We start from the raw sequence: 26,627 nt of genomic DNA on the forward strand, positions 1-26,627 counted from the left end.
GGGATAGAGAGTTAGAAACATCCATCAGCTGCCACCTGCACGCCCCCCCACTGGGGATGTGCCCGCAACCAAGGTACATGCCCTTGACCGGAATCGAACCCGGGACCCTTCAGTCCACAGGCTGACGCTCTATCCACTGAGCCAAACTGGTCAGGGCCCTGTTCTTTTTTTAAGTATATTTTTATTGATTTCAAAGAGGAAGGGAGAGAGAAACATCAATGATGAGAATCATCGATCAGCTGCCTCCTGCATGCCCTACTGTTTGAAAATTCTAGATGCCACCCTATTTCTCTTTGTTAGGTGTTTTGTTTTCAATCACCACAAAATATTTTATTAGAAGAGTCAAACAGGTGATAATACAATTTTCTTTATTAAAAATAATTTACAGCATCAATAACATATACACAATTGTCATCAACTGAACTTTGCCTCCAATATATTTCTATACAATACTTAACATCATTGAACTTAAAACTGCTACACTGTGTTGTTGGCTTAAGTGATTGACAATCGGTAGTTGCTGAAGGAGATAAGGTGTTCATGGTCAGGTGCTGTGTGAACGGATGGGACATGGGCACTGTCACACTCCAGGAGAAGGCCCCCGAAGAAGCCCAAGTCCACCTCCTCCCCTCCCTCTTCATTCCCCCAGCACCCAGCACCTTAGTACCGTCTTCTCAGCCGCAGAGACATGCCAGTCGGCGCCTCTCTCCCCGCCCGCCTCCTCCCCGCGCGGGCGACGCACTCGGTGCCCGTGGAGGCAGTGGCCACGGCCCTGTCAGCCCCGAGCCGTGCTCTTCCCTTCAGAGCCACTGCAGTGTGACCATCAGTGAGACACTGAGCACCTGGCCAGAGGGTCCCGACACTGCTCTCAGGTGCCACCCGGACATCTGGAGACAAAACAAGAAATGCGACAGCCGCCGGCCTGGGAATCTTTGGCGTAACCATGGCAGCGCGGGGCTGGATGCCGTTCTCACCGATTCACTTCACAGGAGTCACACAACCCCAAGGCATGGAACAGGCAACGCTGTGCAGCGTCATGTGCTTAACTCTCCAACACGGACTTTCGTCTCTTATGTAACCACGTGTCCTCTCCACGGTATTTTTTAACACGTCACTGCCCAGACAGAGCTAACAAAGGAGGGCAGTCAAACAGAAACCAGCCGAGGCCGCGTTTCTGCAAACACAGTGTTTGGCTGGAGGCAGCTGTAAGGTACACACTGGAACATACAGCAGTTTCCTCCCCGGCCGATAACCATGCTCATCCAGCTTTTTGGTTCATTGTACACAGGCGGGACACCAAGAGGCCCTCGACTCTGTTCCTCAAATACGAGGTTTGCCTGTACGATTGCTCGGCGAGGCCGATGGGAGTTTCAGTGCTTTGTTCATGGCTTGCTTTATGGTCTGCATCTCCTGGGCCAGCTGTTTATGCCGACACCCAGCCCTCTGCCACGGGCGATACATTATAACACCCTTAAACCTGATACTGATGCCCGCCCCAGCCCAATCCGGAATGACCATTTCTTCAAATCCTATCGCAGGCATTTCAACATTCAACTGGGAATTTCTCCATCCCTAACTCATATCTTCATGTAAATTAGGAACACACATGCATGGACAAATGCACAGAATAAAATAATCAAGAACACCATTGGATCTGTAAGTACCACGTAACATTTTTAAATAAAGGGAATTGTCAAGCTCCAGCCCGGCTACCTGTCTGAGCACGTATCTGCAGGACGGTGGAGACGGCAGGACTGACTGTGTGCAAAGGCCTCAGTGGTCTTCACCCACTGGGTGAGCGCCAGCATTTGAGTCAGGAACCCTCTTCCTGTGCCGTGTGAACTGATGCTCAAGTGCAGCAACTGAACCGGGTCACACTCAAGACCTTCTGTGAGAAAATTTGCCACATAAGTTAATTTCTTGATTTAAAAAGGGGCGTAGGACTTTCTGAAATTCATTATCCAAACTTTTTCTTAAAAGCTGCCCCGCTTCTTGGAGACAGCACTCGAGGTGGGAGCAGGGAGCAGACGCGTCCGGAGAGAACTCGGTGTTCTAGCCTGAGGGTCAGCTTTGGTTACAACAAAAACAGTGACAGCACCCACAGATCATCCAAACCAAGTAAAACACGGATTCAAAATGACAGGACATCAACCAAAGTCATTAAGAAGCAGCCAACACTGACAGTGCCTCGGGCTGAGCACCCACATTCTGGTTGGCGGTCCCTAGCCATCAGGTGCCGGGGGGTGACAGCACCACGTCAGGTGAGCAAACCCCTCACCCCCCTCAGATGGGCCAGCCCCGTCCTCCCAGAGGCTCGGCCGCGAGTGCCTGACGTTAGGGCTGCACACGACCCCTCGTCGCTGGCAGATGGCGGGGCCACGCTCAGGGTGTCCCGTCCCGTCCAGCCTCGCGGGGGAGGGACGAGCAAAGCTGGACAGGGCCGTGTGGGCGGGTCCTCCCCTTGCAGGTGGCGCTGAGGCTGAGGGTACCTGGCTCATGTCTCCACTAAGCCAGCTGCTGCCCCCAGCACCGTCTGAGGAGGAACTCGTCCACCTGGAGTCCATCAGATCCCAACTCCCACGCGAGGGTCTCATCTGGCTTCTGACATGTCCCTCTCCTGCCCTCACACCAACAACAGCGCACGCAGTTCTCACGATGCCAACTGAACAGACCACTCAGGAAGCTCCGCACAGGGCCAGCTCCAGCACAAGCCGAGTCCCGCCTTTATTTACAATCGGTGGCGGGCCTCATACTCACCTCTCGTCCACCACACACTCCACGCTGACGAGCAATGTGAATAGCACCATTCGTGTAGGATTAAAATCGGGAAGAGTTCATTCTGCCGCTACGTGATTCGGAGCCGACCGCCCCCGCGGTGAGACAGGGAGGGCGGGTCTGCAGCGCCACGGCGGGTCCCGGTCCGGCACCAGGGGCGTGGCTCGCAGTGACCAGTCTGGAAAGGGGTCCGTGGGGAGTGGGTACTATGAGAATTTCCGTGCCACAAAGTTCAACAATCCTCCGTGTTTGTACAAGGTTATCTCCACGTCGTTTTCAAACGAAGCGATCACGCGGAACGCTTTCCCAGTGCTTGTCTGCAAACAACAGAAACATCGCGTGAGTGTCCCTGAGCGGCCACGACCGCTGTCCTAGGCAAGGACTGCTCCCCCACACGTCCGTCCCCCCCGGGCCTCGCAGCTGAGGAGACCTCGTCATCCCCGACTCTGAAGGGTCACATGATCTCACCTAGAGCGTGAACCCCGTCCCATGGATGCGGACTTGCTGCACCCGCTACTCACGTCCATTTACATCAAACACCATCGCCCAGAACACCTGTCCCCCTCCTTTTCCTGAAAGCCCGTGGCCCTAACCTGGCGTTCGGCTCTGCCTTCCTGGGGAGCGGCCCCTCGGCCGATGAACATGAGGTTGGGACGGAGCCGCGAGCAGGAGAGGCGGCCGCACGTGCGCACGCCCCTCCTCCAGGGCCGCGTGCCCTGCTGCCCGCCTCCCCTCGGAGATCTCACCCCTGCCAGGCCGCCCGGCCACCCACCGGCTCACGCTCCCATCCGACGACAGAGCAAGCCCCCGGGACGGCGGGGCCTCCCGCCAGCGTCTCCCCGCGCACACACACGGCGCAGGCCCTACGTCCGGGCTGAGGGGTACCTTCATGGTCAGCGTGACGCCGGGAGACAGCTCTTCCGGAAAGGCCAGGGAGAAGGTCTCCCGGCCGGTCAGGCCCAGGGTCTCGGCGTTCTCCCCGGGGAGGAACTGCAGGGGGGCGATGCCGATGCCGACCAGGTGGTCCTTGTGGATTTTCTCGTAACTTTCCGCCAGCACAGCCCGCACGCCCTGTAACACAGGCGCTCATTTCCTTCCCTCCCTCTGGAAGCCCCTTCACCGCACATCTTAAAGGAGAAACATCCCGCTTTTGGTCCACACTAAGGGCGAGGCATCCGAGCACCAGAGCCTTTCACAGGCGGGTCTGTGCCCCTGCCCCTCCCGGGCGCGGGCCTGCACACAGCACGGGCTGACGGGCGCGGGGGGGCCTGGGCCCAGGGGGCGTCTGTCTGGCTGTCCCTGGAGGCTCTCACAGGTGCGTGCACTCCCTCCGGAGATGCCACTGCGATCAGGGAACAGAGAAGGGAGCAGCTGAGTGAACTCTGTGCCATGCAGGGGAGGACACGGGAACAGCCGAGCAGACAACGCTGAGAGCAGTGATAAACCACGACGGGGGTACCAGGAAGGCCCGGTCCACCCACAGACAAGGCACGGGCACAGGCGGGGCTCGGGCCGAGGCCGGTGCTGTGCGAGTCGGAGCAGCAGGAAGCTGTGCGGCCAGTCCTGCTCCCGAAGAGGAGGGGTTCTCACTGGAGAAAACAGGCAGAGCAGCTCCAGACCCGGCTTCTCTACTTTTACAATCACTGCCCCTCAGGGGCCTTTTTACACACTCCCCCATCACACCTTCCTCACCGTCACCCCCAGGAGTTTACCACAGACACATGTGCATCTGTGTGCAGACCTGGGCCTGCACCGGTTTAACCCGAGAACGGTCTGCGCCCCCTGGAGGGCACCACGCAGTCCGTGGGTCTGAGATGAGGACCCGGCCTAGCGCAGGCGGGGGACCCCCTCTGGAGCAAGGGCGACGCTGAGCCGTGTCCCGAAGGGTCTCCCCCTGAAGACACTGAAGGGCTCAGAGACACATAGCTTCTGCCACCCCCATCGTCACCCGAGCAAGCCCCACGCTGCCGAGCCCAGCCCGGCCGTGCCGTCTGCGTGTCAGTGTCCAAGTGAACCGACAGGACCACCTGAGGCCCAGAACGTGAACCAAAGACTAAGGAAATTCCAGAAGAAAGGCAGGCTGCACCGGTCATTACGGCTCACAGCCCTGTAGAACCTCAGAAAGAGAAGCTGCTTGCGCCCACAGCCCCAGGCCGTCCATTCAGGGCGTCAGGACAGAAGACCGGAGCCTCGCGCACACGAGGGCGAGAGGGCGTGACCAGCCTCCCACCAACCTGCAGGGACCCGCTCGCGCCGGACGTCTGAGCTGGCGGGGGGCACGCGTCACGCGAGCCACGGGACCGTGCTCGCCCGCCGTCCGGCTGCTGCCCCCCGAGGAGCAGCGCAGGAGACGGAGCCCCGGGCACTGTCAGCGCCTCGTCAGGAAACAGAGTAAAACTGGGCCCACACACCGAGTGCTCACCTCCCGGGAGCCCGGCACATAGCGCCACCAGTGGGGACACATGGCTACCGGTTTCCTCAAGTAAGAAAAGGTGATGCAGGCTCAGACTCAGGGTATCAACGCAACTAGCTCCCAGAAGAGCACTTCAAAAACCCCACACATAAAGATCAGGACAAGCCAGAAAGTCCAAACAAGTAAGATAAACCTTGACAGGACGTTGCGGGTAAACAGTTAAACCTGAGGCTTAAGGGGTGAGATGTAAGACTCGGTACCAGCAGATACGGCCCCTTGGCCGCCCAGTCCCTGGAGCTCCCGGAGCCGTACTTCTTTCCCGCCAAGATGATCAGGGGGACGCCTTCCTTCTGGTACAGCTCTGCAGCCTCAAACACATCCAGCTGCGGAAGAAAATAAACAAAGACCCTTCACACGAGGCCCGACTCCGTCAGCACGGGTCTCAATGCTTCGCACACATCCTCACCGTCTGTCCCGACGGGAAATGAATGGTTTTGGGAGCCGGTTTTCCAATAAACTTATTCAAAAGCTTGATGTTTGCAAAAGTGCCTCTTGTCATCACAGCGTCGTTGCCTCTCCGGGCCCCGTAGGAGTTGAATTCTCGAGGGGTAAGGCTGCAAGAAAGCCACGCATCGGAAAACTTACTCGAACACTTTATTAGAGAAAATTTCCAGCATCTATGAAAGCAGGGAAAAGGGAACAGCGAAGGCCCACGGCACTCGGCGTATCTGAACTGTACACATTCCAGGTCCTTTCTCTAGGAGGTGTGGACCCTTAAAAAGATCAATAACAAAACAGAAAGAAAAAAGACAACAAAAGCAGCCACGATTCCTTACTATCGCGTAGCCAGTTAACACTCTGTGATCCCTGTCTCCAGGCCTTTCTGATGGTTTGTTCAAATCAGGGTCCACATGTGGCTCATAAATTCAACCCGTTCATCGCGCTCCCTTAACGTCTCTCTGTCCCCTTGAACTTCAGGGCAGGTTTTCTGCACCCAGGCTGTGCCGACCGCCTCTCTGTGCTGTCATCTCTCACGTCTCCGCCCCCGTATCCTCATACCCGACGTGGGGTTCCGTGGCGGGGTAAGACCTGTCTTGCCCCGGTTGGTGTGGCTCAGGTGGCGGGAGTGGTGCCCCACACGCGGAAAGGTGGCGGGTTCGATTCTCGGTCAGGGCACAGACCCAGGCTGCGGGTTCGAGCTCCGGCCGGGCGTATACGCGTGGCAACCAACCAGTGTTTCTCTCTCCCATCAACGTTTCTCCCTTCCTCTCTCTAGAATCAATGAAAAACTTACCCGTGAGTGAGGATTAAAAACACACCTGGCTTCTGATTTGATACAAGCCCAGCCCAGCCTCAGGAATGGGCACGCGCTCTACAGCCCACCAAGCACATGGACAGTCTGCGCTCCCACGCAGAAGCGTGGCCAGAGCCAACCACCAGCCTTTATGTGGGAGGGCAGACCAAGCTCCACCCACTGAGCCACACCGGCCAGGGCCACGCTGACCTTCCAACGAAGTAGCACGGGGGAAATCTCATTTCCGATCGGCTTCTCGTGTAGACCACAAGGGCTCTATTGAAATCAATCCCCACCTCCAAAGCTCTCAGCAAAGGCAGGTGCGAGAGGCCCCGTTACGGCGTGCCCACTGCCCCGCCCCGGGCGCCAGGCCGCGTGTGCTCCCTGCAGACCCGCCGAGGCAGGAGTGACCGCGGCGGCACCCACCCTCTGTTCGTCAGGTACTTGGCGGCGGCACTGCTGCGGGAGATGCTCCCCGCGGGGGAGATGTGGTCGGTGGTGACGGCGTCCCCCAGGTGCAGCAGGACGTGCGCGTTCTCGATGGGCTGCGGGGCGGCCGGCTCTTTGGTCTGAAGGTGAAGGAAGGGGAAGGCGTGAACTCCATGGGGCGTTCCTTCACAACCACCCCTCAGAGAGGAAAAATACAGCCGTGCTTACCAGCTTGTCGAAAAACGAGGGACACCTGATGTACGTGGACTTGGAGTCCCACGGAAACAAGACGGAATCTGGTGCGTCCAGGGAATTCCAGCGCTTGTCGCCCGTCTGTGGAAGGAGACGCGGAGTCAGGACGAGGCTTACGGAAATGGTCGCGGGGATAAAGCAGCGCTCAGGTTAGGATAATAAGAAAGGTCTTATCCATTCCAACCGACACAGCGCATTCTAAACCGTCACGGCGCCCTGGCCAGTGTGGCTCCCGAGTTTGATTCCAGTCAGGGCACAAGCCCAGGTTGCGGGCTCAATCCCCAGTGTGGGGTGTGTGCGAGGCAGCCGATCCATGATTCTCTCTCATCATGGATGTTTCTATCTCCCTCTCCCTTCCTCTCTGAAATCAATAAAAATATATTAAAAAATAAACAAACCATCATGGCATTCCTGGGAGGAATAATCTCAGCACGCCGAATTTTCAGGAACACCTCCAGAGTTAATTTTTATTATAAACTGAATATAAAAGGCTATAGAATCCGCCCTGACCAGCTGGCTCAGTTGGTTGGAGCGTCAGCCCGTGCACCAACAGGTTGTAGGTTCAATCCCCAGTCAAGGCACCTACCTAGGTTTCGGTCCCGTGCCCAGTTGGGGTGAGAAAGGGAGACAACTGATTGTGTGTGTCTCTCTCCCCCCCTAAAAATCAATGAACATATCCTCAGGTGATGATAAAAAGCCCACAAAAAACCAAAAACCTTAATGAATCCAGAGGAAGCTGGAGAATTTAGAAAGATTCGCACATGCTGCTGAAGAGTGCGTGTGCTGTGTATGCTATTTGTGTGTGTGTGTACCCGTGTCTGAGTGTGCTGTGTACATGTGCTGTGTGTATGTGTCTGTGCGGTGTGTTCTATATGTGTATGTGTGCTCTGTGTGTGTGCTGTTTGGGTGCTGTGTGTGTCTGAGTGTGCTGTGTGCTATATGTGTGTGTCTCTGTGTGCTGTGTGTGTGTCTGAGTGTGCTGTGTACATGTGCTGTGTGTCTGAGTGAGCTGTGTGCGTGTGTGTGTGTGCGCACGCGTGCTGTGTGTGTGTGTGTCTGAGTGAGCTGTGTGTTGTGTGTGTGCTCTGTGTGTGTGCATGCTGTTTGTGTGTGTGTGTCTGAGTGTGCTGTGTGCGTGCTGTGTGTGTCTGAGTGTGCTGTGTACATGTGCTTTGTGTGTTTGTCTGAGTGAGCTGTGTGTTGTGTGTGTGCTCTGTGTGTGTGTCTGAGTGTGCTGTGTGCTATATGTGTGTGTGTGTGTCTGAGTGTGCTGTGTACATGTGCTGTGTACATGTGCTGTGTGTGTGTGTCTGAGTGAGCTGTGTGCTGTGTGTGTGCTCTGTGTGTGTGTGTATGCTGTTTGTGTGTGTGTGTGTCTGAGTGTGCTGTGTGTGCTCTGTGTGTGTGCATGCTGTTTGTGTGTGTGTGTGTCTGAGTGTGCTGTGTGTGTGCATGCTGTTTGTGTGTGTGTGTGTGTCTGAGTGTGCTGTGTGTGTGCTCTGTGTGTGTGTGGGGGGTGTGTGTGTGTGCTGTGTGTGTGTCTGAGTGAGCTGTGTGTTGTGTGTGTGCTCTGTGTGTGTGTGTATGCTGTTTGTGTGTGTGTGTGTCTGAGTGAGCTGTGTGCTGTGTGTGTGTCTGAGTGAGCTGTGTGCTGTGTGTGTGTCTGAGTGTGCTGTGTGTGTGTCTGAGTGTGCTGTGTGTGTGCTGTGTGTGTGTGTCTGAGTGTGCTGTGTGCTGTGTGTGTGCTCTGTGTGTGTGTGTGGGAGGGGGGGTGCTGCTGCTCACCTTGAAGAACAGGACAGAAAAGCCTCTGCTTTGCGATCCGTCCCACCCCCACCCCGTGTTATCGTCCTCCCCAACCACATGCCCGTGTCCACTGCTCAGCACCGAGGGCCCTGCGTCGCCCGGGCTCGACCACGACCGTCCCTGCTCCAGCCTCAGCGCCCCCAGCACGGCTCAGACACACAGAGCCAGCCTTCTGATGACACGCCTCCCTTCACTCCACTCAGAGCAAAGACCACAGTCACAGCAGCTCCAACTAACTCCCCACAGGCCGGCTCCTGCCCTGGCTGCATCACTTCCTCCCGCCACCCGCCCGTCCTGCGGAGCCAGCAGGCCTCCTCGAGGTCCCCTCCTGAGGCCGGGAAAGCCTCGCTCTCAGCCCAGGTATGTGACTGACCTGTTCACCTCTTTAACCTTAGCTCAAGGCCGTGTTCCCCACCCTCCCACATAAAACTGCAGCTTACTCCCACATTTTGCACAACTGGTCCTCTTTGTCCTATATTTTGTATCTGTACTTTTCCATAGCATGCATCCCTTTTTAATATACTGTATAACTTACCTAATCATTCTGTGCACTACTCACTGTCTATTCTCCCCATGAGAATTCTGTTTTATTCACAGAGTAGGTGCTCAATAAACATTTACGTGAATAAATGCCTTTTCTGACTTGTATTTGTATGTTTTATGCTTGTATGTGCAAAAAAAAACCTCTGGAAAATGCTTAGGAATCTGATACCTCTAAGGAGAGTGAGTGGGAGATTTCACTGTTTGCACTCAATTCTTGCACCCTCCACGCTGGGGATCGAGCAACCCGGCATGTACCCTGACCAGGAACCACCCAGTGACCTCCTGGCTCCTGGGCCGACGCTCAACGGCTGAGCCCCGCCAGCCGCTACACTCCTGTGAGCAATAACACAAACTCCAGTCCTCCCAGCTGTTCTCCTAGATATCAGAGTCCAGACTTAAAGCGACCCTCATGCATTCACACTGCGCATGCAAAACAGCGTCACTTCAACGTCTCTCCCCTTCAGAGACCACGAGGGGTGCCGCCCACACGGCCCCGCGATGAGCCACTAGGAAGCCCGGAGCTCTGACCTCCATCTTCTCCGTCAGCGCCTTGAACACGGAGCACAGGACCCGCTCCTCCTCCACCTGCTGGACTTCCTCTCGGCTCGGCCAGATGTCCTGCAGGTAGACGTCCTTGCCCGCGGGGTCAGTGCCTGGTAAAAAATTAATACAAAATGTCACTCCCTCAAGACAGTTCCAAAGTCACACCAGAGAACCAAGTACATTATCAACAACCAGTGCTCCGGCTTAAGCCGCTGGAAGAACTGATGACTCGCACATTCTGTGCTCTTCCTTTAAATGCAGAAATTCACCACTATGCCTATGGGACAAGTCCCTGGAATAATCCACAGAACGAACGGTGTGAGCACATGTACACGGACGTACCGAGAGGCTCTGTCTGGAAGTCTATGTTCACGGTGCCGGCGATGGCGTACGCGACCACCAGGGGCGGAGAGGCAAGGTAAGTGGCACGGACACAGTCACAAAGACGGCCCTCAAAATTTTTGTTTCCAGATAAAACTCCACAGGTAACCAGGTCACCCTGAAACACACACACAGATCTAGTCAATTCAAGAGATGGTACAAATTTGGAGAATCATAAAGCAACCGCAAGTATGACATTTCTTAGGGCAAGATAACCAAAAAGCACATTTCCAATTATGAAGCACAAATAAGCTAAAAGAACTCCTTACATTTTAAAGAAATTATTTCGAGAATCAAAACACGATTCTAATTATTTGAAGACGGACGGTGTGAGGACTAGAGAAACAAGCACATCAGCGTACACTTTCTGTAACTGATGGCCAAGCCCAGGGAAGGGGCAGCGTGTGGCCGCCGAGCCGAGCCGTTACCTGTTTCACTGCATTCAGAACGGCTTCTGACAGGGGCCCTGTGTTCCCCACGCACGTCGAGCAGCCATAGCCGACGACTTCAAATCTGCGGCAGAAAAGCACCAGGTTGGCCAGAGCAGCACACGTGTGCGCGTGAGGAAGGGCGGGCAGCTTCCTCTCCTCGCTGGACCAGCTACCTGAGGAGGCGTGGAGCACAGAGCAGCCATGCCCGTCCATTCACCTCCCAGCCCTGGGCCCAGGCTGCCCTCAGGCTGGCTGCCCACCGCGCCCCCACGCACCCTCGGAGGAGGAGGGGCACACCCGGGGGAGAAGGAGGGGCGCGCCCGGAGGAGGGGCCGGGGCTGAGGCTGCCCAGGGGGATGTGATGAACTGCCCCTGACACTGCACAAGCAAGCCCTCAGACTCCTGCTGGGAACACAACGACTCAAAACCGTCCTGTGCTTCCTCCCTTCCAAAGGGTTTACGCTGTGAAGTGTCAGAGGGCCTGGCTGTCACCTGACGAAGGCCCAAGAGGCTCTGTGGCTGGGACCGACAGCAGTCAGCCCTCTCCCTCTCGACCAATTAAGCCCAGAAGAGTCCCTGACAAAGATATCCAGATGATATAACTAAGAGCTTATACATAAAATCCACAAAGTTATTTTCAGATGCTCCTCTAAATTAAAAAACAACCACCATCCCACAAAAACATAAAATTATCCGGCCTGCAAGGAATTGAGATTTATGTAAGATATGATTGAGCCCGGCCGGCGTGGCTCAGGGGTTGAGCGTCGACCCAGGAACCAGGGGGTCATGGTTCCATTCCCCGTCAGGGCACACACCTGGGTGTGGGCGTCATTCCCAATGGGGGGCGTGCAGGAGGCAGCCGATCAATAACCCCCCTCATCACTGATATTCCTTTCTATTCCTCTCCCTTCCTCTCTGAAATCAATAAAAATACTTTTAAAAAAAGCAGCTTACTCAGTTCATAGTGCAACCTGCAGAACTGCATTCCTTTCTGAGAACTGACCTCCGGGCGCGGAGAGCAGCACTGGCTGGCACCATCCCTGCCTGGCACTGTGACCCGGTCTGACCTGCTCGTCTTCCCGTCACATCTCCTCTCGCCAGCACCCTGCCCGACGCGGCTGCCCCCGTGCTGCTACAGTGAGGCCTCGGGCGGCGCGCGGCCAGGGGACTGCGGGGAGTAGGCCTTTCTCCTCTCCTCGCACAGGACAGGCCGACGCGGGGGAGGACGACGCGGGAGAGGACGCGGCTTACCCGAGCGCGCGCAGGTAGGGCAGCACGCCGCTGGAGCTGAGGTAGTGCGTGACCATCCCGCTGCCGGGCGCCAGGCTCGTCCGGATGTACGGCTGCACCCGCAGACCCGCCTCCACCGCCTTCTTCGCCAGGAGACCTGCCCGGGGACAAACCAGGTGACCATGGCGCTGGCTGCCGACACGGAAGTGGACAAGACAGGCCCATTCACCGGCGGGGTCTCCAGTGCATAGGTGGGTGAAGGTCCACATTCACACGTTTATTTTATCATTTTTTCCACTGATTTGGTTCCTTTGACACCAACGCTGCCGTCGGCACAGCACCTCTGCACTGAGTGAGGCACAGCCCGAGGGCACAGCCTCACACACGACAGACTGAGCTGCTTCAGTCGCCACCATCACAGTAAACTACGCCACGTAGTAACGTGGCAGGAGCTCCCACAGGAACCATGTGCCACGTACACACACTGATGGCGTGGCAGCCCGGCCAGGGTCGCCTCTCACTCGCTCAGTGGGCCCCGCACAGCCATGGCCACACCCACAGACACCAGACCTGCTATCACAGTCCTGGGTTAACAGAGGCAGATACGACCTAAACTAATACATATAGAAGTTATAAAAAAAATGTACCTCCTGCGTCATAAAGAACACTGATGACCTAAGTCAACCTTAGGCCCGTAAAGACCTACCTAAAACCTCACAGCGCCCTCACCGTCCGACCTGTTCGACACAACCCCTACCCCCAGAGGGACAGAGTGACTGAGGAAAAGACGGCGATGGCCTCGAACCGCCACCTACCGGCCGCGAGCATGACGGACGGGTTGCAGTTGTTGGTGCAGCTGGTGACGGCGGCGACGACCACGGCCCCGTGCGACAGGCGGTAGTCGCTTCCTTCGTAGTGAAGGGAGACGGTGTCGCTCTGCTTGTCGGCCGCAACCTGGAAGCCTCTGAATCCAACCTGGAGAGAGTCCCACACAAACGTGAACTGCATGCTCTGGACACGCAGAGAAAACATGGCCCTAGCCAGGGTGGCTCAGTGGATAGAGCATCGGCCGGTGGACAGAAGGGTCCCGGGTTCGATTCCCGATCCAGGGCACAGACCCAGGTTGTGGGCTTGATCCACAGTGAGGGGCATGCAGGAGGCAGCCGATCAATGATTGTCTCCCATCATTGACGTTTGTATCTCTCCTTCTACCTTCCTCTCTGACATCAATAAAAACAAAGAGAAAAAAACGAAAAAGAAAACACACGTGGCGGTTGAACACTTGACGTCAGACGCATGTGAGAGGTGCCGACGGCCGGGACGGGCAGCAGCCGTGACTCAGCTGGACCCTGCGTGTGCCGCCAGGAGGCGTCCACTGTCCAGTTCTCTCTGCTGCGAGCCCAGCCTCACCGGGGCCGGCTCACCCTCGGCTCTGGTTCTCAACCGTCCCTGCTCACAGCAGAGCTCGGGAGGCGGGACCAGCTTTTTGTTAAAATGGCCCCGAGGATTTGCTCCCAATGACTGTGCGCGTGCGTGTGCGTGCGCGCGTGCGTGTGCGTGCGTGTGCGTGCGTGTGCGCGCGTGCGTGTGTGTGTGCAGAATCTGCTAGAGCTGGCGACTGTTGGAGCAAGGCCCATGGGAATTCACGACAGTTTTACTCCTGTACAAGCCTGACATTTCCCACAAAAAAATCAACAAACGATAAAGATTTAAGTTTGGAAGGAAGCGAGGGACCAGCCTTCAGAACAGAGGACGGGAAGCCATGAGGCTCAGACAGGTGGCGTCTCCCTTGGTGTCTGGAAGTCACAGAGTCTAGAGATCGCACAGAAACGGCTGTGACCGTGGGAACACGCCAGTGCTCCGCACGTGAAAGAGGGTGTTGTGACCAGGAAACCAACATTTTAACTGAGAACTTCAGGACCCCCGTGTGGACGACCGCCCAAGACCCGCCCGCTCTCCCCTGCGCCCATACACGGCGAGGCCCACCTTCTCACTCAGGCAAGCACGGAAGTCACTCTTCATCTCCGTCACAGCAACTCTGTCCTGCGGCCTCTTGGGACCACTGACAGTTGCCACTATGGAGTTCAGGTTGATCCGGATCACCTGGGACAGGCGAGAAGGGAAGGGGGGAATTAGGGTTCATAGGGACGGATTCCAACTCAAGCACTACTTTCTGGGAAAGAATAAGTATATTTATGTTGTTGTTTTTTTAAAATATATTTTATTGATTTTTTTACAGAGAGGAAGGGAGAATAGAGAGTTAGAAATATTGATGAGAGAGAAACATCGATCAGCTGCCTCCTGCACACCTCCCAATGGGGATGTGCCCGCAACCAAGGTACATGCCCTTGACCGGAATCGAACCTGGGATCTTTCAGTCCGCAGGCCGATGCTCTACCCACGGAGCCACACCGGCCAGGGCATATTTATGTTTTTTTAACGCAACTTGTTAGCGTGGGGAAACACACCCACCAAAGATATTTAAAAACCCCATTTAACTTATGAAACATATGAACATTTGCTAAAAGACTAGCAGATGCGTATGCAAACTACCGCACCAACACCGTACACTCTCCATGAACTTTCATCCCCACGGTCCTCCCGCCCACTGGAACGCTGTCGCTACAGGCGCCTGGGCCAGCTGTGCGTTCCTGCCTCTGGGCTCGGACCCTCCCTGCCTGTGGGTGAGGGCAGGCGGCCAAGTGAACCTTCCTTCCTCCTCAGCCTCACTGCAGTAAACCTCTATGTAACTGTGAGTGAGGTCCGAGCAGGGTCACAGAGAACATCTGTCAATAACGATGATGATGACAACAGCGGTCAGCACTGAGCACTCACTAGGCATCTGAGACTGTCCTGACGAATGTGTATTCCTCTCTCAAGAACCCTGTGTGGTAGACACCACCTTCGCACTGAGAGATGAGGACACTGAGGCAGGAAGGCTACCTGGTTGTCCAGGAGCGCAGCTGGGACGGAAGCCCGGTGGCCAGGCTCCGCGCTGACCCGGCCCCAGGGGTGACCGCACGCACCTGGGAGTACTCCGGCGCCCCCGAATCGCTCTGGTCACTCCGGAACAACTTCACAGCTTTCAGGTAGGTCTCCATTGATTTGAGTTTGGCTTTGTCAAAACCTGAAAGATAAACAACAGAAATCCAGGGAGGAATTCTGAAACCCTCTGGGGTAAGTGTGTTGAATTCCAACAATGAGCAAGAAACAAATATTGCAAATTACTAAGCACTCAGAACCGAGGTCTTTGCAAATTAGCACTTGACAGCATTCAAGAGCCTTTCTGATCAGCTGTCAGCTCCACAGCAGCCCCTCTCAAGGTGATCGATCACAGCAGGACCAGGAGCGCTGAGCAGGGCGGGCACCTCACCGAGGGGACGGGGAACGGGGAACGGGGGTGGGGTGGGGTGGGGTGGGGGGTGGGGTGCCGACCTGTGGTCTGCTTCTTTCTTTAAGCTGCGTGTCGATGGGTCAGCGGAGACTAGGGTTTGAGGCCCAACACTACAGTCACCTGATGGTTTATGTGGAAGCCACTGTCCCAAAGTCACGTAACGCCATGAGCATTAAAAACACACCAGACACACACACGGGAAGGCGGCGTGTTTATCCGCAGGACCTCTGTCTTCTTACCTGTATGTTCTAAGTGTTTTAACGTCACATTGTCAACAGGGAAGAAGCTGAGGGTAGCACCATATTCTGGACACATGTTTGCTATTGTCGTCCGATCCACTACGGATAACTGTGAGACTCCGCTTCCAAAGAACTCGACGAACTTGCCGGCCACTCCTGCCTGCCGGAGGTGCTGCATGGAGGGACACACACGCAGTTAGCCACGAGACGGGCACGGACTCTCCGAGAACCCTGCCCTCCAATCGCCACCCGACGCCAGGGACAGGGAGCAGAGGACGTTGCTGTTCCCAGGACGCGCTCGCTGGGGTGCAGCAGGCACTTAGAGATGAACAGTCCGTCAGGAGAGAGAGGTCGGCGTCGCTGTCAGTCGGGGTGGGAAGGGGCGTGATGCTCATGGCTGGGACCCCCATGTTCCCGTTCTGAGACTGGGGCCAGCGTGGACTCCTGTGTGCGTGTCTTTTCCTTGCTGAGCAGGACATAAAATAACCGCGCTTCCAGCCATCGGGGGCATCTGGGACTTAGACTAAAACACTGATCGAACTGTGTACATGAACACAGTTATATACTCTTCAAATTCCACCCCCCGTCCAAACATTTACAGCGATATTCGTTACAGGCGAGTTCCATTTTGATAGGGTTTAGCAGGTGGCTTCACGCTTAGTTCCGTCTACCAGCCTTTCTTGGTTACTCCCAAGCAACCGAAACGGCTGCTCACCCTTCCTCACTGCACAAGGGGCTCAGCTGGTGCAGGGAGAGCCTGGGGACCAGAGCGAGACCACCTCCAACCGATGGAGACTGTGAGTCCCACCGGGCGGAGGGCTGGGGGTCAGTTCACAGATGTACAAACTCACGAGACCACCTCCGACCTATGGAGACTGTGAGTCCCACCGGGCAGAGGGCTGGGGGTCAGTTCACAGATGTACAAACTCGAGCCTAAGAGAAGACGTCTCCTTCGATTCATGGTTATTTTTTTGCAAATGAGGGGAAGACAGATGAAATACACCCAGCTGCTGCTTCCGCCAAAAGAATGAGGCACCACGCTGAGCGCTGAGCGCTGAAGAACACAGGACTAATCCTGCAAAGACCATGAACAGAACAGGACCTCCACCAAATGCCATCGTCCACAATAAACTTCTGTATCCGTGAGTCACAATGCCAAACCAGGCTCAGGACGCTATTAGGATGCAGCCAGAGGGTCCGAGAGGCCCGTTAATTTCAGGATGTCCGCAGGGAAGCATCGATTTCTACAGACACATAATGGGATGCTCCTGTTCCTCTAGGAATTGGCTGTAATTCTCAATTTAGCTTCTGGGTCTGTGGTCCACACACCAAATCAATCACTTCTGTAAGATGTCAAACGCTTTCCAAATTTGGGAAGATCAATACTGCATGCCGGGAGGGAGGCAGCACCGTCCCTCCCCCTGCGGAGTGTCCTGAAGGCCTTCCCCCCCTACAACCGACCGGCCGAAGTGCTGGGGCCTGGCCCACGGGGAGCACAGCGAGCCCCAGGTGCACGCGCCTTAATCACGTAAACGAGCCAGCAGATGATCACAACTGTCGGACGCAGTCGGAGCTTGTGCAGCAACAAAACCCAACCTGCTGCAGGGCTCTCCTCCGTCCTGTGGACTCAGTGTCAAAACAATACAACAAAACCCAGTCAGAGAGCACAGGACTCCGAGGGGGAGCGAGACAGCGGCTCACTGGAAATCCTAGAGCACTTGTACGGAACCCACGCGCAGTGCCGAGAAGCAACGCTAGAACGGCCCACAGAAAAGCCTGGCGCGCCCTGGCCGGTGTGGCTCAGTGGATAGAGCGTCAGCCTGTGGACTGAGGGGTCCTGGGTTCAATTCTGGTCAAGGGCACGTTCCCAGGTGGCGGGCTTGATCCCCGGTAGGAGGCGTGCAGGAGGCAGCCGACCCATGATTCTCTCTCCTCATGGATGTCTCTCTCTCTCCCTCTCTGACATCAATAGACACACATACAGAAAGAGAAAGGCTGCCGCCACCACAGCCCCAGGCGCTGTTTCTGAAAGGATCTCCTAGGCAGCGGTTCTCAACCTGTGGGTCACGACCCCTTTGGCGGTCGAACGACCCTTTCACAGGGGTCGCCTGAGACCATCCTGCAGATCAGATATTTCCATGACGATTCATCACAGGAGCAACATGACAGTGATGAAGTAGCCACGAAAATAACTTTACGGCTGGGTCCCAACAGGAGGAGCCGTATTAAAGGGCCGGAAGGCGAGAACCGCTGTGAGAGCAATGGTTCCTAAGGGGCAGGTGACTCAGTGACCAGACCTTCCCCAACACCACGGAGCCCCCAGCTGCTGCTGAGGCCGGAAGGCAGGGCAGGGAGGCCCCAGGACCCGTGCTGGGAGGGAGTGCGGGCCCACGTCCTGGTCAGCCGGCCTCACGGTGCCGCTCTCAGAGTGAAGGTGGGAAATGGCCCAGGGACAGCACCATCCTCCCCGCTCGTAAGGAGGACGAGTGGACAGGTCAGTGAGCAGCGACACGCACGCCTGGACGTCCGGGAGAAGGCGTTCCGCCAGCAGCACCTGCACGTACCTTTGTGATGCCAAGAACGACGTCTATGGACGTGACGAAAGGGTTGGAGGAGCCGGTCAGCTCACACCCCACCACCTCGGGCAACGTGAGGGACACGGGCAGCCCCAGCATCACGGCTTCGGTCTCGATGCCTCCGACCCCTGCAGCGAGACGCACGTCTGAGCACAGGACGCGGGGCACACGGGGCGTTTCCTGAGCTCCTCAGTTGCTTCCCTGGGACCACGTGGGTTCGGGACCCGCGTCCTCTCGCTCACATGCTGCAAACCCGGTTTTACCTTCATGCCAAGCTCAGTAAACACTGAGTCCCTGTTAGGCTACGTAGGGCGCTACGCTCAAGATATGACACCAACAGGACCCAGCCCAGGTCAGGCTCAAGCAGCTTGGCCTAACGGCACAGACAAAAAAAAAAAAAAAAAGGGAAGTCGGTGGTCATCCCAGGCTGAGAGAGGAAGTGCGCTCGGCCGGAGGGAGCAGCGCATGTGAAGCTCGGGGAGTACCGACCGTCTCTAAGGTGTGTGGGGGGGGGACGGCCGGTGCACCAGGCTGTGCAGGGCCTGGTGTAGCTGCAAAGGAGCCTGGGAGTACAAAGAGGCAGGGGAGCCACGGAAGCTCTTTACACAAGAGTGACCACATCGTCTTCACAGATGCGGTCGCGGCCACGCTGGCCACCCACTGGGCACGGTGCGAGTTTCCTAAATCCTCTCTGACCACACACTGACCCGCACGCCTCATCAAGCCTTCCTTTCCTGCCGCCAGGATAGAGAAACGGTCTCCAGGCCACAGCGACCTGCTGCTGGTGCCCTTTCATGCCCGACGTCCCCCGCCCAAGAGAACAGGATGCAGGCTGTGTACTCACCCCAGCCCAGGATCCCCAGGCCGTTCACCATGGTGATGTGGGAGTCCGTGCCCACCACGCTGTCGGGGAAGAGGAGGGCCTCCTCCTCGAAGACCACCCGGGACAAGTACTCCAGGCTCACTTGGTGGGCCATGCCCGTGCCGGGGGGGATCAGGGCCACGTTCCGGAACACTCTCGAACACCACTGGGTTGTGTGTAAAGAAACGCAGTGTTAGTGCATCGTACGAATGTGTGCTCGCCATCACGATACAAATACTGACACTAAAACATCTTACCAACGGCCCCAGGGCCCACGTCTACAGACTAAACGTAAACATACCCATTCGGCAGACGATAAAACACAACGAAGTCAAAGAAAAACATTCCAGAGCCCAGATACATGGTCGTTTCCCACTGTGTCCCCAGGACTCGGGTGGGAGAGGGAGCCCACCCAGCTCACTGCTAGAAGTTCAAAAACTATTGGTCTCAAGACATAAAATCCATTACCTGCCAATATTTCATAAATTGCAATTAGAAAAGTTGCCCCAAACATTTATACCTTGAAAAACTGAAGCCTCTCTCGATTTCTGCCAAATTCCACTTCTTGATTTTTTAACACTGTTTCAGGTCTGAAAGGAGGAAGAGCCGCATTAGAGCGTGTTATAGGACGAGCTGCCTTGTTTCCCGGTCTTCATTCTTAGACACACTTTCAACAGCATTCTGGGAACGGCCACGTCCTGACTCCTGACAGCCCGTCAGGTGCGGCCCCTGCATCACACCAGGAAGGACTACAGGACTCAGGGCTGTACCGGCACAGTAAGGCCACTTCCTGACTCCTGACCACCCGTCAGGTGCGGCCCCTGCATCACACCAGGAAGGACTGCGGGCTCAGGGCTGTACCGGCACAGTAAGGCCACTTCCTGACTCCTGACCGCCCGTCAGGTGCGGCCCCTGCATCACACCAGGAAGGACTGCGGGCTCAGGGCTGTACCGGCACAGTAAGGCCACGCCCCCGAGTCCCACACCGCACTTCATGGCATCGCTGTGAGACGCGGCTAAAGCCTATTAACAATCAGGGTAAGTTTTGCTGGATTCCTCATGACAAGAAAGGAGGAGCAGGCAGCTTACACACCGTTAGGGTGAGCATGCCACCACCAGCCTCGTGCCGGGGCGCTGTCACCGCGGAGCAGTGGCCGGCGGTCAGCACCATCTTCTACTTTACAAAGAGCTTTCGGCCCGAACAGTGCACTCCTCCCGTCCGAGCCGAGCGGAAGGGCTAGTTTGCCTGCAGGGGCTGGAGATTCGCTCAGGAATCATGTGACTCAGAGAGAAAACATTTCCCTCCGGGCAGAACAGAGCCCGCCCTCAGGGGCCTCACTGCATCTCATGATCTCATGACGTTTTAAAGACCATGACAGCCAGTCCTAGCTGCTCATTTCCCTGCCAGCCCAGCTGGTGATTAAGGTTTGATTGAACATCAATACAACGTAAATTACACACGCCCTCCAGGGTCCGGATAATTACAGCTGTTCAATCGGAAGGTTTTCAGTACAAAGGCCACGTGAATAATTCACTGCTGAGTGGTCTCGGGAGACTTCCAGGCCTGGGAGCACCTGTGGCCATCAGTGCCGTCCACCCTCTATCAGCCAGGCAGGCACTTCCGCTCCTGCCCTCAGCCCTCGCCGAGCCTGCAGTTAACACGTCACTGACACACCACGGCACACACAGTTATTACTTCTTACACAGCCCGGGACTGCATACAACCCATCTGACTACTTTATAATTCAGACTCAAAACTGAAGGGAAATGTTACACCACGCTGGATTTTTAGAAATAAAAATACAGCATCTTAGCACTTCACACTCTGCCAGTTATAGAAAGACAACCCAAAAACATCAGTGATGTTTGAATCAATAACTTCTCCTTTTCAAGAATGTGTGTGTGAGATGCTGACCAGTCAGCACACCGGGCAGCAGGAGCGAGGGCGAGGACGTAAGAGGCCGTAACTGAGGGGAAGGACCCACAGAGCATACCGAGCTCTCGGGAAGGAGGAACACGAGGTCCCTAGAACCTCCATGGACCCAATGCTGCCGGAATTAAAAGAAAACTTAATGTTAATCAACTACCTACTAGGAAACGGAACCGACCCCTATGAACAGGCGTCTTTTCCCTGCCATCATTCAGACCCTCACTTCTCTGGAACGGCTCAGTCAGGTTATAACACACATGACGACAACAGTATTACGGAGTAAGGAAAATAAAACTCTCCTAGTAGGGAAAAAAGCTAGAAATATAAATAGGGAATTCACAGAAGATGAGGGAATGATGAGCATGTGAATGGCACACATTCACTAGAATAAAGCTCCCCGTTTAAGACGCAGCACACTTCTCTGCCTGCACGAGTCAGGAAATTATAAACATATTTACAGGGAACCCTTAGGGTCGCTGCCTGAGGAAGAGAAGCAGACCTGACGGCTTTGCTCTGCTGGGACAGAGGGCGCACACGGCAGCATCTCCCGCACAGGCAGTGCGAGGCCGGGGAGCAGGTAGGGGTGGGGGGTGGGGGGGGAGGCTACACGGGTTCCCTGAGAAACAAGCGGCAGTGATCAGGAGGAAGACGCCGTACTCAGGCACTGGCTGCAGATGGAAAGGGCACAGCAGGGGGGTGTTCTCGATCTGCGTGGACGGCCTCCCGGCTCCACGGCCCAGGCCCGGCTCCCCCGGATCGCAGGGCCCCCGGCAGGCGGCTGGGCCTCGGCAGGGCAGCCTCCTGGGCGGCGCTTTGAGTGGCGAGAGCTTGGCGGCTTTCGGCAGGTCCCCGCCTCCAGGGTTGGGCGCGTTCTGTATCGCACTGTCATTCCAAACAAGGGAACAAAAGCCAGTTAGAAGTGACAGACACTTAGCTCTTCAAAACACACACCAGCAACGCCAATGTCAGGTCACAGAAGCACACAGGAGGGAACCGGGTAACCTCAACGTATGGAGGAAACGTAACCTAAGTGCCCGGTAAAGCCATGCTCACAGCTCCTGTCACAGGGGGCCACTGGGCAAGCACGGAGGTGCCGTCACCCCCGACGGAGCCGCTGCCGAGGACGCCCGAGAGTGTGAGAACCACGTCTTCTCTCGTCTGACTACGGTCAAGGGCCCTCTGAACATAACGTTTTCAGTGGAGGAAGCCAGAGCTTTAGGGAGTGAGCTCAGGGTTTCCAACCACCAGCTAATGAACGACATTCATGGCTCACGTCTCTCTATTCTCTCTGGAAGGAGTGGATATGAAGCCTGCAGTCGTAGCCAGAAAATCAGGCTCTAGGCTCCCTACATATTTCCACCAAAAGTGGCAGCAGAAACAAACAAACAGGATAATAATTCAGACCCAGCAAAAAAAAATCACAACTGAACTTGTCACCAGCTTCTCTACCTACGTGTCAGTCAACACTACATGTAGGACACCAGCGTGAATTCCCCCCTCTTCCCGCTACACCACACGCCAGCAGGTGGGGCGCCCGCCTGCAGCTGCCGTCACAGCCTCTGCATCACGGTACCATTTACTGAAGTCGATCTGTAGAGAGTGGTCGACCGTGAGGTCTGTCGGGCAGGCGGGGTGGACTTTCTTAGGGTCCCCTCCCAGCGTCTTCACCGCCTCCCGCATCGCAGCGAGGTCCACCATGGCCGGGATGCCCCTGGAAGCAGAAGGAGCACACGAGCTCTAACGGTTCCTTCACACAGGCGCCCGCTAAGGATGCACTCACTCATTTCTGTATTTAAGAAGTACCCCTGCCCTGGCCGCTTTGGCTCAGCGGATAGAGCGTTGGCCTGTGGACTGAGGGTGCCGGGTTTGATCCCGGTCAAGGGCATATGCCCAGGTTGCGGGCTTGATCCCCAGTGTGGGGCGTGCAAGAGGCAGCCAATCAATGATTCTCTCTCCTCACTGATGTTTCTCTCTCTCTCTCCCTTTCTCTTCCTCTACAAAATCAATAAAAAGTATTTTAAAAAGATAAAAAAATAATAAAAAAATAAGAAGTACCCCTTTTCCATCTGCATTCATGCTTGACAATGGACTTGTAACCCAAAGCTGGAAGCACCCTGGGTTAGTGAGAGTTCACACAGGATATTCTCTGAGACCTTCAGTGCTCAGGGGTGGATGTGCCGAAAGCAACACACGAGGTGAGCTTCAGACGGAAGAGATGTTAGGCAGCCCCCGCCTTCTCCCTGGCCCAGGCCCCCCCAGCCCAGTGCCCGCCTGCCGGTCCGCATTTACCCACGACAGACACAGGCACCGCCCGAGCCGCCCGGCAACAGCATCTACCAATGGCCTTCGGGGTGCGAGGCCCTACAGGACGGGTGCTGCTCTCGAGGACTTTGCAGGGAAGATAGAGCAGTGGCTGCCGTGACAGCAGCAACGACAGAGCCCCGAGCAGCGTGGGAGACCCGTCCCCGGGGGGCTGAGGGCGTGCTCTCCGCCTGCTAACTCCTGCGCCTCCACTGACACCATCGAAAGGGCACCTCTTCTAGCGACGGATCCCTGACACCAGGGCAGGCAGGCCGTTCAAGAGGACGTGGGACTCTAGTGTGATGGAGGCAGCGGGTCTACATGGCCTGGATCACATACGAAGGAAGCAGGAAGCAGGAAGCAGGGGCAGGCCTCGATTCTGCCTGGACAGTCGGAGACCACCCTGCAGTCACTACGATGGGCAAGGCCTGGAAGGACGGGAGGGGCCGGCCATCACGTGGGATGTGAAGTCTGAAAAGCCTGAGCTGGTGGAGACGACAAGTGCGCAGCTGAACAGAAGTAGTTTTGAAATAAATAACAGGAAACAAGCGCCTACTTTTTAAAGAGTTGCTTCAGTTTAGAAAGGGCAATTTTTTAAAAAATAACGCTCTGTCCACTGAGCCAAACCAGCTAGGGCTAGAAAGGACAATCTTTAAAGATTTACAAACTAATATTCAAAATTAAAGTCAGGGAGCTTCATAAAGGGAGGGCTGCGGCTCACGTGAAGTCCTGCAGGAGCACGCGGGCGGGGAAGAAGGGCACTTCAACATGGCTCTGCTTGGCCCTCCAGTCCAGGATGTTCAAGACGTCTTCCTTTCTCAGCAAAAAGCCATCACAGTTCCTCACCGCAGCTTCCAGCAGGACCCGTACGGAGTAAGGCAGGACATCTGATTCAGGAGAAAATATTAAGAAAAGTCATAACTAGGTATTATATTAGTAAAAGAGCTAATATGCTAATTAGACCAGATGGCAGAACGACCTTCCAGACGAAGCCGGGCTGTGAGGGCGGAGCCCCTTGCATGAGTTTCACGCACAGGGCCTCTAGTGTATTATAAGGATTTAAATAACAAACAGGTAAAGGTACAGATGCACTGCCAGCCAGTGCCCAGTGGCTGAGCACCGTCCCATGCTCCAGGAGGTCACAGTTCGATTCCCGGTCAGGGCACAGGCCTGGGTTGCAGGCTTGATCACCAGTAGGGGGCGCACAGAAGGCAGCCCGTTGATATTTCTCTCATTGATGTTTCCATCTTCCTCTCCCCTCCTCTTTCTAACATCAATAAAAACATATATATTTTTTAAAAAGACACAGATGCAATATCTTCTCAACTTAAAAATATTTTAGTTTAGTGAACACAGAACAAAGCGCCATCCGTGTGAGCACCAGGACGTCTATCAATCAGAGGCTCCCACGGGTCAGCCAGGCCCTGAAAAAGCAGACAAGACCTTCCCACAGGCAGGCTGACCGGGCACGTGAGCCCGAGGAGTGCGAGCGCACAGTCAGGGAAGACAGAAACACTGAGAACCACAGAAAATGGGAATTAAGCACAGTAACGACGACATTCCTTTATGACAAATACGGGTTCAAGTGCGTAGAAGTGTGTAATGGGTTTAAAAGGTTCCCATCAAAAATGGCTGAAGTTTAAAAGTGAATTGGGGTGCTTCGATGAGTAAATTCTCTTCATGAAAACCATCTTTCATTCTTGATGACGGGGGTTGGGCACCACAGAATCAGTCAGTACTCAACGTCTTCAGCCGTGTGAACTCTCACAGGGGAAAGGCTGACCCAGGGCGGGCTGGTGGGTAGATGTCACCACTCGATGGGCGACGCGCAGCTGTTTAAAGGCACGAGGCCTGTGCCCCATGAGGCCAGGACAAATGCTTCCCAGGAAAGCAGCGTGAACAACGCTCCCAGGAGAGTATGACACACAGCTACCTAGCAAGTACGTAATGTGAAATGTATTATTGTTTAACGTCCGAAAGAACAATGGGAGGACAGACGGAAAATCTTAGCATCTATTCCGCACTGTGTGGCCGTACCTCCCTAGCAGGACACGCACTCAGGACGATACGGGCATTGACACGGACACTGTAATTTTCAAACTGTCACGTATACAGGGTGGGGAAAAGTAGGTTTACAGTTGCGAGTAGGCAAAGGACAGCCTCTTCCTGTGACTCTGGACCAATCACTGTGCTGTTTCCATGTGGACGACGGCGGCCCCACCCGCACAACGAGGGGAAAGCAGGAGGTCCTGCTCCGGAGGCCTGGGCCCAAGGCTCCCCGTCAGGGCCGTCAGGGCACCGCCCGAGGGGCCACGTTAGAGAAACATAACAGCGACGTTTCGGTTGGAATCCTGGCTACAAACTTGGGATTCATTTACCTCTTTCTTAAAAGTGTGCTTCCGAGCTGCTCAGTGAAAACGCCTGAAACAAGGACGGTCCGCTCCTCGTAACCCCTAAGGGCCCAGCGGCTGGTTCTGCAGCCTCCCCTTTGGGGGCGCGGAGGAGAGGGCGCCCAGGATGAGCCCGGCCACCTCGTCAGAGAGCAAACAGGTCACGGAGGCGAATGGGGCACAGGGTCAGGGTGAGCATCGGGAGGAGTAATGCCCGTCACTCACTGAACCATGTCGCGTCCGTGACCGGCCCTGAGCTCAGAATGACCCAATGCCCTGCACCCACCACGGCGGCGGCTAGAGCAGCTCAGGACCCTGAAACTGACAAGGGGGAGTCGGTCCTTAATCCTGTCTTCCTGACTTCAGTCATGCAATAGTCATAGAAGAACCACAGCTACTAAATGCAGAGGAAAGGGTACAGTTAGAAACCTCACCAGGCACCGGACCAAGTCCTGGGCGGGACCCGATGGTCAGCGGGGCTGAATCAGCAGGTCATGTGGACGCCTCTGAACTCGGAAGGCGGGGCCAGGTGATGACTGACACCCACACCCACGTGGCGTCATGGCTAGGGGGACTCTGGGGACATCACCTGCCTGTGGACGGAGCAGGAAGCACAGCACCCACTGCAAAGCATTCGTGTAACAACAAGCAAACCTGAACGAACCACACACCAGCTCTAACGGCCCGTCCGCAGGAAACACGGGGACAGGGCGACAGTGAAGGGAACCCATGGAGCAGCAACCCCACAAACTCAGGGTGAGGAGCCGGTGCCCCCCACGGAGCAGCAACCCCACAAACCCAGGACGAGGAGCCGGTGCCCCCCACAGGTGGTAGGGGA

The 26,627-nt window shown here is 55.7% G+C and overlaps 1 protein-coding gene across 3 annotated transcripts in view; it reads right to left on the minus strand.

Moving 5' to 3' along the window:
- Positions 1–351: 351 nt before the first annotated feature.
- IREB2 (iron responsive element binding protein 2) overlaps positions 352–26,627 on the minus strand; it is a 36,689-nt gene continuing 10,413 nt past the window's right edge. Inside the window, exons 3-22 of one of the 3 annotated variants that reach the window (XR_009450299.1) lie at positions 24,121–24,286; positions 22,672–22,809; positions 21,756–21,980; positions 19,689–19,758; positions 19,151–19,334; positions 18,295–18,434; positions 15,731–15,902; positions 15,124–15,224; positions 14,084–14,200; positions 12,913–13,072; positions 12,119–12,254; positions 10,865–10,949; positions 10,398–10,554; positions 10,041–10,165; positions 7,140–7,244; positions 6,909–7,051; positions 5,655–5,802; positions 5,501–5,571; positions 3,661–3,846; positions 352–3,092 (exon numbers count right to left, since the gene is read on the minus strand). Coding sequence is in view for 2 of the 3 variants with exons in the window: in XM_059677979.1 (XP_059533962.1) it covers positions 2,982–3,092; positions 3,661–3,846; positions 5,449–5,571; positions 5,655–5,802; positions 6,909–7,051; positions 7,140–7,244; positions 10,041–10,165; positions 10,398–10,554; positions 10,865–10,949; positions 12,119–12,254; positions 12,913–13,072; positions 14,084–14,200; positions 15,124–15,224; positions 15,731–15,902; positions 18,295–18,434; positions 19,151–19,334; positions 19,689–19,758; positions 21,756–21,980; positions 22,672–22,809; positions 24,121–24,286 (2,792 nt within the window). In the remaining variant the exon portion in view is untranslated. Of the gene's footprint in view, positions 3,093–3,660; positions 3,847–5,448; positions 5,572–5,654; positions 5,803–6,908; positions 7,052–7,139; positions 7,245–10,040; positions 10,166–10,397; positions 10,555–10,864; positions 10,950–12,118; positions 12,255–12,912; positions 13,073–14,083; positions 14,201–15,123; positions 15,225–15,730; positions 15,903–18,294; positions 18,435–19,150; positions 19,335–19,688; positions 19,759–21,755; positions 21,981–22,671; positions 22,810–24,120; positions 24,287–26,627 lie in introns of all 3 variants that reach the window. The other 2 variants (XM_059677979.1, XM_059677980.1) reach the window with 2 other exon arrangements.

Source organism: Myotis daubentonii, chromosome 21, assembly GCF_963259705.1.
Source record: "Myotis daubentonii chromosome 21, mMyoDau2.1, whole genome shotgun sequence".
NCBI classification, from domain to species: Eukaryota; Metazoa; Chordata; class Mammalia; order Chiroptera; family Vespertilionidae; genus Myotis; species Myotis daubentonii.